Source organism: Carcharhinus amblyrhynchos, chromosome 7 (assembly GCF_965287045.1).
Source record: "Carcharhinus amblyrhynchos chromosome 7, sCarAmb.v2.hapA, whole genome shotgun sequence".
Classification (NCBI taxonomy): domain Eukaryota; kingdom Metazoa; phylum Chordata; class Chondrichthyes; order Carcharhiniformes; family Carcharhinidae; genus Carcharhinus; species Carcharhinus amblyrhynchos.
The window spans coordinates 32,042,151-32,062,455 of record NC_137330.1 but is presented as its reverse complement, the minus strand read 5'-3'; the positions used below and the strand labels follow the sequence as shown (position 1 = coordinate 32,062,455).

Sequence of the window (20,305 nt, the reverse complement as noted above, 5' to 3'; positions counted from 1 at the left end):
CAAATTAAACAGAGTCATTTTTCCAGAATTCCAGTTTTGATTTTAATTTACCTGGAATTCGTTTTCTCCTGGTTTCCCATCCATCCATCCATTTGCCAAAACTTGTAAAATCTTCTGCTTTCCATTGAGGTGCTTCTCGCTATAAAACAAATCGTTTTAAAATTGGATGAGGACATTGCTTACCACACTCACCTCAGGAGGAATACCCCCCCAAGCCCCCCGCCTGCCCCCAACTCAGCTTCCACTGCCCTTTATAGCCACATGCCAACTTAATGCCAATTCATTCTCCCCATTCCATAGCTCCTTATAGCCCCATACTAAGTTAATGCCAATCCATGACACCCCATCTATCCCCATGGCGTCTTATAACCACCATGCTAATTTAATGTCAACCCGCCCACCATTTAAACCCTTCAGGCCAACTCGTCCAGTATCCACGGTGAACAGACCTCAGGAGTCGTGCTGAGGTTAAATAAAATAAAGGTCAAATATATGTTAAAATCTTCACCATACTAAAAAAATCGCACACATGGAAGCTCATTAAAAAAACTTTTAAATCTCAAGTGCTTACTCTCTTATAAAACAAACACACTTCTGTCCATAACCCCACAAAGACAACTAACCTTTTCATAACACCTTTGGGCTGCCAATCAAAATGTGAATTTAGGACCTTTCCCCCTGCTGAAATAAATGTAGTTTGTGCAGACAAACATTCATAATAGAATGATGAAAGCCTTGTTGAAATGTCAACAAATAGCTATTGTGACTGAGAACAAAAATCAAGAGACCCAACTAAGAACTACACTCACCCATCTCCCTCCTTGCTGTTGATCCCTCTCCAATACCTCCCCATAACCCTTCACCACATGAGCCCCTTGCTGCCATCAACTCACTTGTGGCCCAGGATTCAGCAATGATCCTAAGCCTCAGACAGGTGTCATTTGGCACTGTGCTGTTCACACACAGCCTCTGATTATCTGGCAGCTCTTGGCAGCTGTAAATTCCGGGGTCCTCAGTCTGAGACGAAGGCCTGCTGCTAGCCTTTACTAATGCCTGAGTGTAACCACATGCAGCATGCCTTCCCTAAAAGAGAGTTCTCACTGGATCTTCAGCTGGCAGCTGAGACTCCCAGACTGCTGGGCAGTCATCTCATTTCATTTTGTGGAATCAAACTTAGCATACTGCATGCCCGTAATAACGCTCATAGCAACAAAAACAGACACAATGCCATAACGGAGAACGAGCATGGGAAAAATATTACTTTAAAAATTGTAGGAGTAAAGGAAAGGGTGAAATAAAATTGTCTGAACAATGATGCCTCCTTTCCATGGTCTTTGTATATTTACTGAGCAGTCCTCAACATTTATTTCACAGTGGGCATGATTCAAAAGCAATGCCCAAGCATCAGGACATTTCCAAATTAATTTCATAATAACAACCAATCTGCCAAATTCATTAGAAAAACATTAGGATTGATACCAAGAACATGTTTGTAGAATGTACACTTATAAATGGTGGTGAAATCAAAAACTATTATAATATTTAGGAGATAATTAGATGCTACAATAGGCTGTGCAGAGTTGTCTGGATGAATGAATTAAAATGTGTCCAGTGATATCTTCAGGTTCAGAGCATTGGCTTTTGCCTGTTTTCCACATGATTGAAAAAAAACATCATCTGGGAGAGACAGCCAGGGTTTCTACTAATGAAGCAGTGGTTTCCAAAAAGATCCTAACCCCTGCTAATAATGAGAAGCAAGGTGAACTAGTTAGAATGAAATATTCACCTCATTTGTTTCTCATTGTTAACAAGGTCTTTGCGAGCCCTAATGTAAATTCCCAATAAGATAGCTAGGAGCAAGGTCAGGTTAAACAGGTTGCATATCCTCTTCCTTACACGGAAGCTATTTCAAAGACAAAAGCAAAATAACACAAATGTTGGAAATCTGAAAATATTTTGTCTGACGACTATAAGATACCTCGTCATTACACTTTCTAATATACTGTGTGGATTCAGTCTTACCCGAGCCATACATGTTAACAACAAGCACGATTTCCTTCCACACTGCTTGTTACTATAATTGCTTAATCGGTTATGAAAAATCTAATTCCATAACTAACAACTCTCAGTTAATTGGCCACAGTCAATCAGATCATGGATACTGTTAGGCATTCTAATTTTACTATTCAATTAGTTTTTTTAGTTCATAAATAGTAGTTTTACTTTACTCCAGTGATGCTTCACATTGGCAAAAAAAAATTTGCCCACTAAATACCCAAACTTATAAGCAACACAAATCAAACATCTCACCACCATGAGGAAAGAAGGGGACTAGGAGGGGAAGTATGTAGACTAGGGACAGAATGAGTTGAGAGCTGATTAGTGTATAAATTATGATAATTTGTTGAACCATTCACTGCCAACAGAGAACATTTGACAGGACATATTTCAGTAATTAATTTCTATTGATGTATAGGTTAGCTCTGCATTACTGTATGTAGATTATTGGATTGAAATCCTTGTTGCTAGTTATAGTACAGTGGGCAACATGGTGGCACAGTGGTTAGCACTGCTGTCTCACAGCGCCAGGGACCCGGGTTTGATTCCCGACTTGGGTCACTGTCTGTGCAGAGTCTACATGTTCTCCGCATATCTGCGTGGGTTTCCTCTGGATGTTCCAGTTTCTCCCATGCTCTAAAGATATGTGGGTTAGGTGGATTGGCCATACTAAATTGCCCCTTAGTGACATGGCAATTAGCAGGGTAACTACATGAGGTTACAGGGATAGGGTCTGGGCGGATTGTTGTCAGTGAAGACTTGATGGGCAGAATAGCCTCCTTCTGCACTGTAGGGATTCTATGAGAGGTTAATATACTCAGGAAAAACAAGAAAGGGCCAGTCAATTTGAATGAGTTTAGAGTCTGATTATCTGGATGGATATCAATGGAGATATTGTGCATGGGCATCAAAGATTTTGTGCCTAGTTTCTGATGCACAAAAAGTGATTCTAAAAGCTAAAGTCAATCTAATACATACAGTGATCTGTATTTGGCAAGCACCATGTTCATATGTAAAAGCAACAAATAAAAATTTTAAAAGAAACTACCACGCATTAATCGCACAAGGGCCGCTTACTCAAATTTTTAACAAGCGTCAAACCAGGTGGCCAGTGTTGCCCTGTAAAACAATTGTTGTAGTGTCCCAGCACAGTTTTCAGATACCTATGGTGTAGCATGCTTGTGCGCACACTACCCAATCATACTGAATGTTGAATGGCCTAATAAAAGATCCTTAGAGAGATGAGAAAACTGCTCTCGACTGCCCAATAACAAGAGCATGACTCAGGTGGTCTAGGAATCTCTCTCTCTCTCCTCTCCCCCTCCCCTCCCCCTCACCCCTCTCCCTCCTCCCCCTCACCCCTCTCCCTCCTCCCCCTCACCCCCTCCAACAAACAAACACACACACACTACTGTTAAACATTTAACAGATTATTTGGTTTAACGAGTTTATTTGAATATAGCCACAGCTTAGCTTTGTGAAGGAGCTAGTGGATTTCCAAACACCACACAACTCCCCATTCACCCCTCCATTAATGAAGTACTAACGTTGCCCGTCAACTAATAAATGGTCAAACTTTACTTTCCAGAGCTTCTAAATTATACAGGGTTTCTGGCTTATTCACCAAAGTAAAAAGTCTGACAACACCAGGTTTTAGTCCAACCTATTTATTTGATAATATACTCACAAGCTTTCAGGTTAGCCCCTTCGTCAAGGGGCTAACCCGAAAGCTTGTGAGTATATTATCAAATAAATAGGTTGGACTAAAACCTGGTGTTGTCAGACTTTTTACTGTGTTTACGCCAGTCCAACGCCGGCATACCCACATCATGACTATTATTCACCAAACACAGTGATGGAGTACTATGAAGGACAGCCATATCTACATTGTTAAATATGCTTGTTTGTTCATTTGTATTCTGCCTTACAGATGCCAGGGTGTGGCATTAGGGGATTTTCACAGTAACTTCATTGCAATGTTAATACAAGCCTACTTGTGACACTAATAAATAAACCTTAAATCATGTCTTCAGAGGTTTAAAACAGGCCGGGGGAACTGGTTAACTGACAGCTGTGCCTGAAACCTGTGAGAAGGGACAGCAGCAATCTCTGGCTGTCGTTCTTTTGACAGAAAACCTTGTGGCCTGCAATTCCCCTGTAAGAAATCGTACCTCAATTTTCAGGTTCAACGCGTTTTGATAGATGGCTTAGGTAGCCATGATTTGTATGTGCATTCTGAAGGATAATGAGGTTTGTAAGTTAGTATAACTGCACAATTTCTACTGAATATTGTCCCTATACTTTGTGTTTGCTAAATAAGCTTTTTGCTTTGCAGCCTTCATTTTGATCTGATAGATCTGCCTACAAAAGGAAGAGGAATCACATGGCTGCACTTGGCACATTCTAGTGAGTAGGTGCACAATGGTAAGGATTTTCTGTCTGAACCTTGGTCATCTCTATCATTTACCTAGATATTGGACAGGTGAAGGTACAATCGGGACCATAGTGGAAGTGAGATCCACAGACCAAAGTGGTTTCTGACAGACTAATACAGCAAAATATCTAGCATAAAACCCAGAAATATAATATACAGGAGGTACTATAACCATCTTCAAACTTATACTGAAACTCATAGCCAACAGAAGCTTCACAGAATCTGTATTTATTTTATCCATCTCTGAGCACTCTCATTGAGATCTGCTGATTGATGTCTAAACTGCATTAGATAAGCTGACAAACACAGGGAATTCAGTTTGTCTACTTAAAAAAATGACTTATAAACAATGACAGAAATTAGGTTTAAAGAGCAGCCAAAAACACTTCAACCTCACCTCCTATGAGGAAGAAACCATGGAACAAATATTGGATGATGGTGAATCTATTGCCTACTTTACACTGTGTCTGAATTTTCTTCCATGGCCTTCCTTGTGAAAGAACACCAGGCACTGTCAAAATCTAATTCTTTCCCTGTTAGCTAATTTCAGAATATCATGAGACCCTTGCCTTTAGGACTAAAAATGCAGAGTGAAGCTTGGCAGTTTCACAATCATCTACATGTGCTTACCTCTTGTTTTGTGTGCTTCCAATCTGTGCTACATAAAGATGTGTAGTCATCTGAACACTCTGCTTTTGGGTCCTGCCAGCATCTCCTCACTTATCAATGAACTTCAGTATCAGGAGGGTGGGGAAGGTGGGGTGCAGTCAATAAGCCAGTGGGGTGCATAAGATGACGCATGGAGAACTAGTGGCCACTAAAAGGTTTAGGTCATATCCCTGCTATCCTTAATAGCTGCTGAAATAACTCTCTGATGCCAGTGTTCCTTCACCAAATTTAGATTTATTTTCATAGTTAGCAAGATTCTGACAGTTACATACAGAGTATAAATCCTGATCTGGTAACCCTGACACTCCACATTTTTTACAGTGCAGGAATCCCTGATTAGACAAGCCATTACTGCCTTAATCAGGGAGCTCATATTCTAAGAGGTCCACATCATGGGCCTTGTTCTAGAGTTATAGTCATAGAGTCATAGAGGTTTACAGCATGGAAACACACCCTTCAGTCCAACTTGTCCATGCCACCCTTTTTTAAAAAAAACCCTAAGCAAATCCCAATTGCCCACACTTGGCCCATATCCATCTATACCCAGCGTACCCACGTAACTATCTAAATGCTTTTTAAAAGACAAAATTGTACCCGCCTCTTCTACTACCTCTGGCAGCTTGTTCCAAACACTCACCACCCTGTGAAAAAATTGTCCCCCTGGACACTTTTTTATCTCTCCCCTCTCACCTTAAACCTATGCCCTCTAGTTTTAGACTCCCCTACCTTTGGGAAAAGATATTGACTATCTACCTTGTTTATGCCTCTCATTATTTTGTAGACCTCTTTAAGGTCACCCCTCAGCCTACTATGCTCCACAGAAAAAAGTCCCAGTCTATTCAGCCTCTCCTTGTAACTCAATCCATCAAGTCCCAGTAGCATTCTAGTAAATCTTTTCTGCATTCTTTCTAGTTTAATAATATCCTTTCGATAATAGGGTGACCAGAATTGCACACAGTATTCCAAGTGTGGCCTTACCAATATATTGTACAACTTCAACAAGTCGTCCCAACTCCTGTCCTATGAAATCAAGCATGCCAAACGCCTTCTTCACCACTCTGTCCACCTTTGATTTCACTTTCAAGAAGCTATGAACATGTACCCCTAGATCGCTTTGTCTGTAAGTCTCCCCAGTGCCCTACCATTAACTGAGTAAGTCCTGCCCTGGTTCAATCTACCAAAATGCATCATCTCGCATTTGTCTAAATTACACTCCAACTGCCATTCGTCAGCCCACTGGCCCAACTGATCAAGGTCCCGTTGCAATTGGAGATAACTTTCTTCACTGTCCACTATACCACCAATCTTGGTGTCATCTGCAAACTTCCTAACCATACCCCCTATATTCTCATCCAAATCATTAATATAAATTACAAATAACAGTGGACCTAGCATTGATTCCTGAGGCATATCGCTGGTCACAGGCTTCCAGTTTGAAAAACAACTCTCTACAGCTACCTCTGGCTTCTGTCAAGAAGTCAATTTTGTATCCATTTAGATACCTCACCCTGGATCCTGTGAGATTTAACTTTATGCAACAACCTATCATGCGGTATCTTGTCAAAGGCCTTGCTAAAGTCCATGTAGACAACATCAACAGCACTGCCCTCATCTACCTTCTTGGTTACCCCTTCAAAAAAACTCAATCAAATTTGTGAGACATGATTTTCCACTCACAGCCATGCTGATTGTCCCTAATCAGTCTTTGCATCTCTGAATGCCTGTGGATCCTGTCTCTCAAAATACCTTCCAACAATTTACCCACCACAGACGTGAGGCTCACTAGCCTGTAGTTCCCAGACTTTTCCCTGCAGCCCTTTTTAAACAAAGGCACAACATTTGCCACTCTTCAATCTTGTTAAAGTCATTACAGCTGGGGTCCATTTTCAAACCGTAATTATCTGCAGCAAAACACACAAGCGATAAAAGCATCATTTAAGAGCTGGGTTCACAAAGAATAGGTGCATCACTTCAGTTTACTGCCCAATTCACCAGTAGCAGAATAAATTGGACCATTCGATGTTTTGCACTCACCTTCAAAAGATTCTCTGCAACTGCAAACCAATCATCTGTTGCAAATAGGATCTGAAAAATAAAAAGGTTGGTTAGCACATTGACCTGTCTCCAAGGTGCCTTGTGTAGAAAGTTTCTTATCTGTATAATCAAGGGGAGACACTGAGTAGAGTTACACACAGTTCTCAAAGGTAGTGGAAGAACATCTGCATGAGTCATGCCATTTGTCCTCATGCACATCAGTGTAAAACAGAACAACATCAGCAATGGCTTCGAGAAAGGACACCTGCGCACTCTTGTGGGCATGAACAAAGAGGAGAGTTTTAATGGCCTAAATGGAGAAAGACAAATGCACTAAAATCCAGAAAGAGAATATAAGATAAGCAAACAAAAATTGACAAAATATGTAAATTCAACATTTATTTTATTAGGAAACATAGTTTGGTTTTTCCCTTTAATCCTATTATTGGAAAAGAATGGGAATAATTTACAGCAATCTGAGCAGTCAACATATTATCAGATTGTGTATTACAATACTATGTACATTGTTATATAAACAATGATGAATGCATCTATATCTTGCTATTCAAAGTATCCTCATAAATTGTGAAATCCAATGTCACAGTTTGATGCTCTGTCAGAAATTATGGGCAGTAATATAATCGCAGCCTTTCATTTCAAAACACACCATTTGTACTTCATTCTGACAGTAAATGCAATCGTATGAATCCCTGCAGTAGATTGCTGCTTCATGAAACATCGAGAGTCAATAAATATCTTTTATGAAATTAAGTACTGAATTGTTGGGTTGAGTAATCAAATACATCTGCTTCTTCATGCATGTTTTCAGCTTTGTGTTTTCCACATGCAATCAGCTACGTTTCCTGCCAAGGGGAAATTATAAGTCCAAACACATGCTGGTTAGGTGCACTGGCCACGCTAAATTCTCCGTCAGTATACCCAAGCAGCATGACGACTAGGGGATTTTCACAGTAACTTCATTGCAGTGTTAATGTAAGCCTACTTGTGACACTATTAAATAAACATTTTTTAAAAATAACTTATTAGCATCAGATTTATATTTGATACTTAAGCAACTTAATAAATATGTAACTAATGTATGTAATGTTATTTAACATTACCAAGCTCCAGAGTGACACTGCAACATTTCTCAATCGAGAATGCAAGGATCAGAAATACAATGCACTGCACCATTTTCTGAGTGTAAAACAGGCAAAGAGCACAAACGTTTTGCAGCGGAATGACCTATATCTAATTTGCACAGCCACAGTTGGTAACTTTGTTTTTCAGACCACCCAGGCAGACATCTAAGAAAGACGCTGGACATCTTGCATACTTTAACAAGTGACCACATCCCTGTTTTTACGAGTTTTGATGTGATTTGATTTGATCCATTATTGTCACATGTATTAGTATACAGCTAAAAGTTTTTTTTTGTGCTATACATACAAAGCATACTGTACATAAAGGAGGAAAGGAGAGGGTGCAGAATGTAGTGCTACAGTCATAGCTAGGTATAGAGAAACATCAACTTAGTATAACATAGGTCCATTCAAAAGTCCAATGGCAGCAGGGAAGCCATTACTGTAGTTACCACTCTTAAATAGTCCACTGCCTCTGCAAAACAAGACCTCAAAAACAGATTTCCCCATGGTGTTCTCAGTAGGTGAGCCATTTCTAGTCACAGGCCCTCCTAACCATCTTCCATCCTACGTGGATTTAAAATCTTTATAAGTACAAATTTCATGCATAATGGAGCATTTGATTTGACATTTGGCAACCACTATATGTTCATCAGCTTAGAGTTTCAGCTTGGCTGCAATATATGTATGTAGATGAACAAAATAATGTGATTTACTAGCAATAAAAGAACTGTGGCTTTAAAAATGATGAGGACTGACTGGGTACTTAACGTACAAGGATATATAAAGTGTTCAGAGAAACTGATTAAGTCTGGGGCAGGAAAGCCTCTGGACAGCCTGCTCATCAAGTTGTCAAATGTGGCCATACAATGTCCAGATAAAGGCCTCATTCTGCCATCGCAGGTATTAACCCAGCAGCAGGTAGACAGCTCACCATAACAGGTGCACAAGAAGCAAATCCATATGTGGGTTGCTTGTGGGCTGTAGGGTTGGGATAGGGCTTCTTTGTCCAAGGACACTCAGTGCCTGATCAAGGGACTCTACATCAGGAAAGGGGTGCCTACTGAAAGCCAACTCCTGCCCTTGCTGCCAACCACCCTCGTGCCATCCATCCTGTGATCCCCATCCGGGCATCATTCACCTTACCAACCCTCAAGTGGATGTCATACCAGTAGCAGCCACCACCTCCTGGTGGTACTGTAGGCCTCTGATTGGTGAGCAGCTAACAGCAGGCAAGACTTTGCCTCTGGATTTCCTGAAGGCTGCTGCTCTCTGTGAGTGGCACTCAATATAGTCGGCCTTCCCAAAGAGAGGCAACCCAAGGCCCTTGCTTGCTCTCCATTAAATATCAACCAATGACTTTTTTAAAAAAAACTCATAGATGTTGCTGTCAAGACTGTTATTTATTGCCCATCTAACATAAGAATGCAATGGTGTATGTTCTTCTTGAATTTTCATAGCCCCTGCGGCGAAAGCATTCCAGCATTTTGACCTTCCATCAACCCAGGAAAACCAACATATCTCCAAGTCAGGATGCATTCTGATTTGGAGAGATAGTTGGAAGTGATGATGTTTTCATGCATTTATTGTCCTTTGCCCTTCTAGGCGGTTGTGGGTTTGGGAGGAGCCACTGAAGAACTTCAGAAATTTGCAGCAACGAATACTGTAAATAGTTCGCATGGCAGCCATAATATGCCAGCAATGCAGGGAATGGATATTTCAGCTAATTGAATGAGATGAGATAATGGAATGTGTGAATTTGGAGAAGGCAGGATTTAGGAAAAAAACATGAATGTGTGTTTGAGATATACCTAAGAATTCAATGGGGTCTGGTCAACCTTTAAAGTACTTGAACTTGAACATACTTTTATGTTCTGATATTGGCAGTGTATTGCTGTAAGTGCATGTTTAATTATTGACGATTATAGTGATTGTTGTATGCTTAATTCCTGTGAACAAAACCAATAAATGTTTTGAATCCTATAATTTTGAGGAGTAACTTATAAACTTAAATGTATGTCTACCCATTTTCTAACACCAAGTGTGACTCCAATCACTGGAGATTTTTTTCCCCCAATCTGCAATGATTTCAGTTTTGCGAAGGCTCATTGATGCCATTCCAGTTACCTCATCTTTGGAATCAGATTATTTTATCCATATTTGGGTCTAACTATGGAGGTCTGGAGCTAACTGATCCTGGTGGAACTCAAACTGATCTTCAGTGAGCCTGTTTTGATGAGTAACTATCCTTTACAGTACTATAGATGATTCCTTCCATCACTGCTGATAATCTGAAGGCAGCCAATGAGATCTTAATTTGCTGTGTTGAATTTGCCCTGATTCTTGTGGCCTTTTCACACCTCAGTACATTCCTACAATTGCCAGGTAGATATCAATTTTCATGAAAATGTGGTGTGTGTGGTGGTGGTGGGAATCACAGCTATTTCTGGAGTACATTATATCACTACAGCTCGAATCAAGGCCCATAGACATCGACTGCTCTTGGTGAAACAGTTATTTCTTGATGTAGCATACAGTGAATTGCATTAGCTAAGGACTGTAGTTGTGATGGTCAGGAGCTCAGAAACAGGCCAAAAAGAATAATTTGCTTGGTACTTCACTGAAAACGGTTACAGATGCATCAGCCTTGTATTTTGCAGTTCTCAACCAGCAAACACCCACCCCCCCCAACCTCACCAAAGATTAAAAGACATTTGAATGGGTACATGAGTAGGAATGGATATTAGAGGGATATGGGCCAAATACACGCAAATGGGACTAGTTCAGTTTGGGAAACTTGGTTGGCATGTACGAGTTTTGGCTGAAGGGCCCGTTTCCATGCTATATATTTCTATGACTATGATTCACAAACAGGATTTAGGTTGTAGGCTGACGGAGCATTGCATTATGAGAGATGCTGGCATTCACACGAGACATTAAAGTGAGCCCTGTTTAATTAGATGTCAAAAATCTCATTCCACATTTGAAAAAGTGCAGGGAATTTTCCCTGTGACATGACTAACATTCCACACATGTATTAGCTAGGGCACTCACATATTTATCTGCTGTTCATTGGATCTTGTGCGTTAACTACTTGCCACATTTTCCTTCAGACAAGAGTTAACTCCACTCCCAAAGGAATCCAATGTTTTTAAACCACTTTGGGAAAAATGAGGACTTTAATGTCCTGATATAAAAGCAATTTATGTATTTCTTCATTCCACAAAATGCTTGTCAAATTATCGAACATCAGTGTAAGCTTACCTTTGCTCCTGTTGTTTCACTAGCTAGGTCATTCAACTGGACAAAGTCCGGAAGCTCTCTGGTGTTTTCCTGGATTGGACGAGCTGCCATTCTTCAGTCGGTTCTAACAGATTAAATGTTGCATTTTGTTCCTGATTATAATGTTCTTGACAAATGAAACTATTGTAACAAATCACTAAGCAACCTTTTGTTTCTGTAAATCATATGTTGGAATTAATCCCAGGTGAAATACAATATTAACATTGAAAGATTTTCCCTGCAGCCCAGCACTTATCGTACTGAATACATTAAATGTGCAATTGCACAGTAACACACGTCCTTACGTTAAGGTTGCACTAAGTATTTGATCTGTGATGTGTGGGTATTAGAGTTGAAGCAAGGTCCTTCAGCACCATGAAGTAACACCAAAGGGATAGCTCTCCTGGACTACTGACAGTCACAAAATACATTATTACACTATGGTACAATCAATTTTTTGAGGCATGACTCCAATGCCATGTCTCAAATCTGCCAAGTCATGTTCCAAAGGAAATGGGGGTCTGCTTTCATATGGTTCTGCAAATCATGACAACAGCCCATTGTAAGGATCCACTAGCCAGTGGGAAACCAGCAGCAGCCTTTAAGAGGAATGCGAAGGAGGGAAGTTGTTTTCATATCACTCTCCAAGGATTATACTGAGTACCTACAGAATGGTAGTAACATAAGATGAAGAGCCTGCTTTCATGGATGGGGGAGGCATACAGAACCAGAAGATCATGGGGACCTGGAAATCCAATGCCTGCCTATTTATTTGCTAAAAACTTCACATCTCTGCATCCAACATGCTGCATCCTCATTAAGTGCTGGAAGCTCACTACCCACCATACTGGTCAGTATAGAAAAGGGTTGTGTCTGAAACAGGCATTAGTCACTAACATATGCAAACACAAGTACAGTGGCACAGTGGTCAGCACTGCTGCTTCACAGCTCCAGGGATCCAGGTTCAATTCCTGGCTTGGGTCACTGTCTGTGTGGAGTTCGCACATTCTCCCCATGTCTGTGTGGGTTTCCTCTGGGTGCTCCGGTTTCCTTCCACAGGCTGAAAGATGTGCTGGTTAGGTGCATTGACCCGAACAGGTATCGGACTGTGGCAAATGAGGGAATTTCACAGTAATTTCATTGGAGTGTTCATGTAAGCCTTACTTGTGACTAATAAATAAACTTTATATAACCCGTTTGACACTTGCTTTTCAGCATTAGGGTGCCCTAAACACAGCTTGCACCAGAGTAGCTGCTTTTAGAAAACGTACTTTACAGGCAGTACTTAGAGGTACCACTGGAGACAAGCGTCAAAAAGATAAATGTTCTTTTGCCCAGACCTCTCCAATCTGCCACCAAAAACCCATTTTTAGGTCTCAGCTTGGGGAAAGGACAGCTGCACACTGTTACAATTGCCTTCAAAGACAAAGATAGGAAAGGCAAAATTCAGCTTTTGAATTTACATAGATCATGAAGTACTTTTGAACAATAACACTAAGGAATATAGAAACAATTAGGCCATTTAGCCTTTTGAGTTTGTTCCACCATTCAATAAGATTATTGCTGACCTGACTTTGGCCTCAGCTCCACCTTCCTGTCTACCCACTCTTCCCCCCCTCCCCAGTTGATTCAGAAGAAACTCTTTCAGTCTAGACAGTAAAAATGTAACAAAAGTTATTCCAATTTATAAATCAGAATAGGTTTACTAAAGAAACTTCATTCCTCCAAACTTGAGGTCTTTCCCTGGGTCATTCTAAGTGATTTAACAATGCCCAACAGCTTCTTATTTATACTGAGTCAGTTGATCATCACATCATTCTGTCATTGGTTACATGGTTTACTGGGTCAGCTGACCCTTACAGCTTGTTACCATTGAACACATTACAACAGATCCAAAGTTATCACCTGTGACAGTCTAACACCCTCCATGACCTTTGATTCCTTGACTATTGGAAGATCTATCTAAATCAGCCTTGAATAAATTCAATGACCCAAGCTCCGCTGCTCACTGGCAGAGAGGATTCCACAGAGGAACAACCCACTGAAAGAAATCTCCACATATTATTAAACTATCCCCCAGTTTTATTCTCCCCCACAAGAGCAAACACCCTCCTGGTATCCACCCAATCAAGTTCCCTCAGGATCTTATATGTTTCAATAAGATCACCTCTCATTCTTCTAAACTCCAATGAGTATAGGCCCAACCTATTCAACCTTTCTTCATGAAGCAAACCCTTCATCCCAGAAGTGAGTCAAGTCAACCCTTTCTGAAACAGCTTCTAAAGCAGTTTTATCTTTGTTTTTCAAATAAATAGACCAAAACAGTACCCAGCGTCTGGATTTTTCAGCTATTGGGCAACTATGCGAGCCCAAAAGAGGATGAGAAATGCATTCCTATCTATGGTTAGCCCCCTAGTACAATTTCATACTGGCTAGCCTTTAATAGGCATGAAATGCAGACTGGGAAAGGCTCAGTGCTGCTGGAAGGGATGTGCGCTGAGAAAAGGGAGGGTGCATGTTGGTGCTTTCAATGGATAGCTGCTGCGGAGCTGTCTTAGAGAGCTGCTGACCCACGAAAAAATAAAATTGACAGAGAAGAAACGATTTCAGTTCTCAAATCGGCCTGGATCGAGGTTGAAGCTAAAATGCAAAGGCCACCTGGCCAGTTGGCCCACCAACTGTCAAAGCAGATGGGCTATGTACAAAGGCATTCAATTTCTCCCTTAAATGGCTAAATCGACTGCCTGGCTACCAGCAGGTGCACTTCTAACTTTCGCACGCACCACCAGCCAAAACATTGCACCAGTGTGATGATGTCTGGACACGCGCCCAATCTCTTTTGGCGCAATTTCACATGGTTCTGGGTCAGGTACATGCCTGCCCAAGCAATGTTAAATGCTGGCTCAGAAAAAGTTTCATAGCTGCAGTGAAACTTCTCAACATTTCTAATCCATCCTCCATACAATAAATGCCAACATTCCATCTGCCTTTCCTAATCACTTGCTGCAGGATATGCGATGGCACAGTGATTCATGTACCAGATAACCCAGATCCCTCTGTAACACTGAGTTCTGCAATCTTTCTCCATTTAAATAATACCCTGTTTTCCATTCTGCCTGTCCAAGTAGGCAAGTTCATATTTTCCAATATTATACTCCATCTGCCAAATTTTTGCCCTCTCACTTAACCTGTCTATATACCTTTGCAGACTCTCTATCTCCCCCTGGCAACTTACTTTTCTACCGATTTTGGTATCGTTGGCAAATTTAGCTACCATACACTTGGTCCCTTTATCCAAGACATTGACATTGACATTGATTGTGCATGGTTGAGGCTGTATGTGGCACTGATCCCTTGTCCCTCCACTAATTCCAACTTGCCAACCCAAAAAAGACCCATTTATCCTTACTCTCTACATCCTGTTGGCGAACCAATCCTTTATCCACGCTCGTATATTACCCCCTACTTGTGTTCTTATTGATGCAACAACATTTGATGTGGCACCTTATCAAATGCCATTTGGGAATCCTTTATCCATCCTGCTTGTTTCTTCTTCAAGGACCTCAATTAAATTGGTGAAATATCATTTCCCTTTTACAAAACCATGCTGACTCTGCCTCATCCCATTGTGATTTTCTATGCATCCTACAAATCATTATCATCCTTAATGATAGATTCTAGCAATTTCCCTGTGACAGATATTAGGCTAACTACCTACTAATCTTCTGCCTCCATTTTTGCTGGGAAAAAGCTGTTACATTTGCTATTCTCCAATCTGCTGGGACTTTTCCAGAACCTAAGGAATTTTGGAAGATTATAACCAATGTATTGACTATCTCCACATTTTAGGTGCACATTCCTCTCCCTTCACCCACTAAACATTCAGATGCTGCTATCAGATTTTTGTAATTACCTCCCTAAATTGTTCTGTCTCCCCGTCTTTCTCTTCACTTAAAAACCTTCAAAAACCCATCTCTTCATCTAATTTTATTTACCACTCATTCTTACAGCAAGGTTACAAGAAACCATTTTTTACATGTCTATCAGTGAAGTACACATGAATGTTTAAAAGGTGCTATCCAAATGCAAATTGTTTCACCCTACATTGTGCACCACCTTGTCACATATTCCTAACTATTTACAGAACCAAATATGATTACATCTTTCCACTATTTGTTCACGCATTAACTGATGCATTAAATTGCTTTCATGTAGCAGCCCTTTAGAGGCTAATGAGCTTTAACTTTTAGCAATCAACATTCCAGCTTGAACAGATTTTAAGTGGGTGTTTCTAACTTCCCATATAAATAGGAGTTTCATGTTTTTTCTTTAACAAATCTGAAAATCAAAACAGAAGTAATATCGAATGCTTCAAATTTTAAAAGGCCACGAAAGATGATGGAAATTTTATCGAGATAGTTCATTTTATTCTGATTTATACAATTTAAATTATACTCACTCCAAATGTATATTAATGTGGAATCTGCAGATTATGCATTTGACATACCACGTTTTCTTGATGAGCCAGTTTACAACCTCACCATCCACTTAGTGACTTTGAAATGCAAAAATATTGCAGCCCATACGACAGCCCAACTGCAGGGTGAACTTATAATCATGCAGTCACTGACCTCTGATGCATCATCCAGCATTGCAAACCATGCAAAATGGAAAAAAGGTTAAAGGTCTGCATTTTATCAGCTTTTCTTATTCAGTTACGCAATATACAGAATTAAAATTCCCTTCCATCCACCTTTGATGTGATGAGTTTTTGAACAAAGTCTTCAATTAATATTCTTGTTAGTAGTACTGCTCTATAAGACACAGGCTCTTGTACAAAGATCTTCATCATTCTACCCTGATTCAACCATTATATCTAACAGGATTCCTAGGTTTTGTGATAGAGGGTAAAAAGGAAAGTAGCACGAAACTCACCACTAAATTCCCACTAATGTTAAATGAGCAAAATCACCAGGTTAGAGTTCTTCTGAGATAACATCTCAATTTAAACAGTGACCGATAATCCACATATCAATAAAACCTAGGGTAAAAATGTATTTTGTTTCATGTTTTCACACGTTTACAGACATGGGAAATGGAGTAGAAGTGGATTTGGAGAATCAGGGGAAGAACAAAATGACAATTTAAATTATATGTAATTTCATTTATATGTATTGTATATATTTTGTAGGCTGTTCTAAATGTTTACTTCATAGTGAGCAAATAAAGGATTAGCTGATTGAGGGCAGCGGAAAAGATCGCCTCTTCTCTGCATTGATGTCAATGATGGTGAAGGGGGATGGAAAGACTGGAGGAGTTGGATCGTGTCGCAGTGAGGCTGGGGGAGTTTGATATTGTTACAGTGGAACTGAGGGAATTTGATATCGTTACAGTGAAGCTGAGGAGTTTGATATTGTCGCAGTGAAGCTGGGGGAGTTTGATATTGTCACAGTGAGGCTGGGGGAGTTTGATATTGTCACAGTGAGGGTGGGAGGGTTTGATATTGTCACAGTGAGGCTGGGGGAGTTTGATATTGTCACAGTGAGGCTGGGGGAGTTTGATATTGTCACAGCGAGACTGGGGGAGTTTGATATTGTCGCAGTGAGGGTGGGAGAGTTTGATATTGTCACAGTGAGACTGGGGGAGTTTGATATTGTTACAGTGAGACTGGGAGAGTTTGATATTGTCACAGTAAGACTGGGGGAGTTTGATATTGTTACAGTGAGACTGGGAGAGTTTGATATTGTCACAGTGAGGCTGGGGGAGTTTGATATTGTTACAGTGAGACTGGGAGAGTTTGATATTGTCACAGTGAGGCTGGGGGAGTTTGATATTGTCACAGTGAGGGTGGGAGAGTTTGATATTGTCACAGTGAGACTGGGGGAGTTTGATATTGTTACAGTGAGGCTGGGGGAGTTTGATATTGTCACAGTGAGGCTGGGGGAGTTTGATATTGTTACAGTGAGACTGGGAGAGTTTGATATTGTCACAGTGAGGCTGGGGGAGTTTGATATTGTCACAGTGAGGCTGGGGGAGTTTGATATTGTCACAGTGAGGCTGGGGGAGTTTGATATTGTCGCAGTGAGACTGGGGGAGTTTGATATTGTCACAGTGAGACTGGGGGAGTTTGATATTGTCACAGTGAGACTGGGAGAGTTTGATATTGTCACAGTGAGGCTGGGGGAGTTTGATATTGTCACAGTGAGGGTGGGAGAGTTTGATATTGTCACAGTGAGACTGAGAGAGTTTGATATTGTCACAGTGAGGCTGGGGGAGTTTGATATTGTCACAGTGAGGGTGGGAGAGTTTGATATTGTCACAGTGAGACTGGGGGAGTTTGATATTGTCACAGTGAGGCTGGGGGAGTTTGATATTGTCACAGTGAGGCTGGGGGAGTTTGATATTGTCACAGTGAGACTGGGGGAGTTTGATATTGTCACAGTGAGACTGGGAGAGTTTGATATTGTCACAGTGAGGCTGGGGGAGTTTGATATTGTCACAGTGAGACTGGGAGAGTTTGATATTGTCACAGTGAGGATGAGAGAGTTTGATATTGTCACAGTGAGGCTGGGGGAGTTTGATATTGTCACAGTGAGGCTGGGGGAGTTTGATATTGTCACAGTGAGGCTGGGGGAGTTTGATATTGTCACAGTGAGGCTGGGGGAGTTTGATATTGTCACAGTGAGGCTGGGGGAGTTTGATATTGTCACAGTGAGGCTGGGGGAGTTTGATATTGTCACAGTGAGACTGGGGGAGTTTGATATTGTCACAGTGAGGCTGAGAGAGTTTGATATTGTCACAGTGAGGCTGGGGGAGTTTGATATTGTCACAGTGAGGCTGGGGGAGTTTGATATTGTCACAGTGAGGCTGGGGGAGTTTGATATTGTCACAGTGAGGCTGGGGGAGTTTGATATTGTCACAGTGAGGCTGGGGGAGTTTGATATTGTCACAGTGAGACTGGGGGAGTTTGATATTGTCACAGTGAGACTGGGAGAGTTTGATATTGTCACAGTGAGACTGGAGGAGTTTGATATTGTCACAGTGAGACTGGAGGAGTTTGATATTGTCACAGTGAGGCTGGGGGAGTTTGATATTGTCACAGTGAGACTGGGGGAGTTTGATATTGTCGCAGTGAAGCTGGGGGAGTTTGATATTGTCACAGTGAGACTGGGGGAGTTTGATATTGTCACAGTGAGACTGGGGGAGTTTGATATTGTCACAGTGAGACTGGGGGAGTTTGATATTGTCACAGTGAGACTGGGAGAGTTTGATATTGTCACAGTGAGACTGGGAGAGTTTGATATTGTCACAGTGAGGCTGGGAGAGTTTGATATTGTCACAGTGAGGCTGGGGGAGTTTGATATTGTCACAGTGAGGCTGGGAGAGTTTGATATTGTCACAGTGAGGCTGGGGGAGTTTGATATTGTCACAGTGAGGCTGGGGGAGTTTCATATTGTCACAGTGAGACTGGGAGAGTTTGATATTGTCACAGTGAGACTGGGGGAGTTTGATATTGTCACAGTGAGACTGGGAGAGTTTGATATTGTCACAGTGAGGCTGGGGGAGTTTGATATTGTCACAGTGAGACTGGGGGAGTTTGACATTGTCACAGTGAGACTGGGAGAGTTTGATATTGTCACAGTGAGGCTGGGGGAGTTTGATATTGTCACAGTGAGGCTGGGGGAGTTTGATATTGTCACAGTGAGACTGGGGGAGTTTGATATTGTCACAGTGAGGCTGGGGGAGTTTGATATTGTCACAGTGAGGCTGGGGGAGTTTGATATTGTCACAGTGAGGCTGGGGGAGTTTGATATTGTCACAGTGAGACTGGGGGAGTTTGATATTGTCACAGTGAGACTGGGAGAGTTTGATATTGTCACAGTGAGACTGGGAGAGTTTGATATTGTCACAGTGAGGCTGAGAGAGTTTGATATTGTCACAGTGAGACTGGGGGAGTTTGATATTGTCACAGTGAGGCTGGGGGAGTTTGATATTGTCACAGTGAGGCTGGGGGAGTTTGATATTGTCACAGTGAGGCTGGGGGAGTTTGATATTGTCACAGTGAGACTGGGGGAGTTTGATATTGTCACAGTGAGGCTGGGGGAGTTTGATATTGTCACAGTGAAGCTGGGGGAGTTTTGCAGTGGTGGGAATGGGGATCGGGTGAGATGGTGCCGGGTTCGTCCCACTGCAGACCCAGCAACGTGGGGACGGACGGACTCCGGGTCTCTTCTTGAGAGTTCGAGCCCGGCACGCGGAAAGAAGTTAAATATTCCAATGGAAATTCAAGTATAAAATGAAAGAATAAAAATTCTAAAGGTGTGGAGGTCTTTAATAAACAAAATTTCCCAAACTTTAATAAAAAACATTTACCTGCAAGTGGATGCAACAGCGTCTAAACAGACTCACGGCTGCCCCTGGTGCAGAGTGTGAGTAATTACACCCCGTGGTCAGTGTGAGAAATTACACCCAGTGCTCAGTGTGGGTAATTACACCTTGTGCTCAGTGTGGGTAATTACACCCCGTGCTCAGTGTGAGTAATTACACCCCGTGGTCAGTGATAGCCACTGATAGCAAATGTGCACCAAGGACACTTGGAAATGTGCAGCTTCCATAATCCGTTGGGTTTTTGCTCAATCAATACCGAGTCTGTTTCTCACTTCTTGCGCCTACCTACTTTTCTCCA

The 20,305-nt window shown here is 41.4% G+C and overlaps 1 protein-coding gene across 1 annotated transcript in view; it reads right to left on the bottom strand.

The window, feature by feature from the left end:
- The window catches only part of allc (allantoicase), a 45,747-nt gene extending 25,685 nt beyond the window's left edge, over positions 1 to 20,062 (bottom strand). The window contains exons 1-5 of the mRNA XM_080192109.1: positions 19,993 to 20,062; positions 16,555 to 16,660; positions 11,602 to 11,704; positions 7,196 to 7,246; positions 52 to 139 (exon numbers count right to left, since the gene is read on the bottom strand). Of these exons, the coding sequence (XP_080048235.1) occupies positions 52 to 139; positions 7,196 to 7,246; positions 11,602 to 11,691 (229 nt within the window). The 5' untranslated portion in view covers positions 11,692 to 11,704; positions 16,555 to 16,660; positions 19,993 to 20,062. The remainder of the gene's footprint in view (positions 1 to 51; positions 140 to 7,195; positions 7,247 to 11,601; positions 11,705 to 16,554; positions 16,661 to 19,992) is intronic.
- Positions 20,063 to 20,305: the final 243 nt, after the last annotated feature.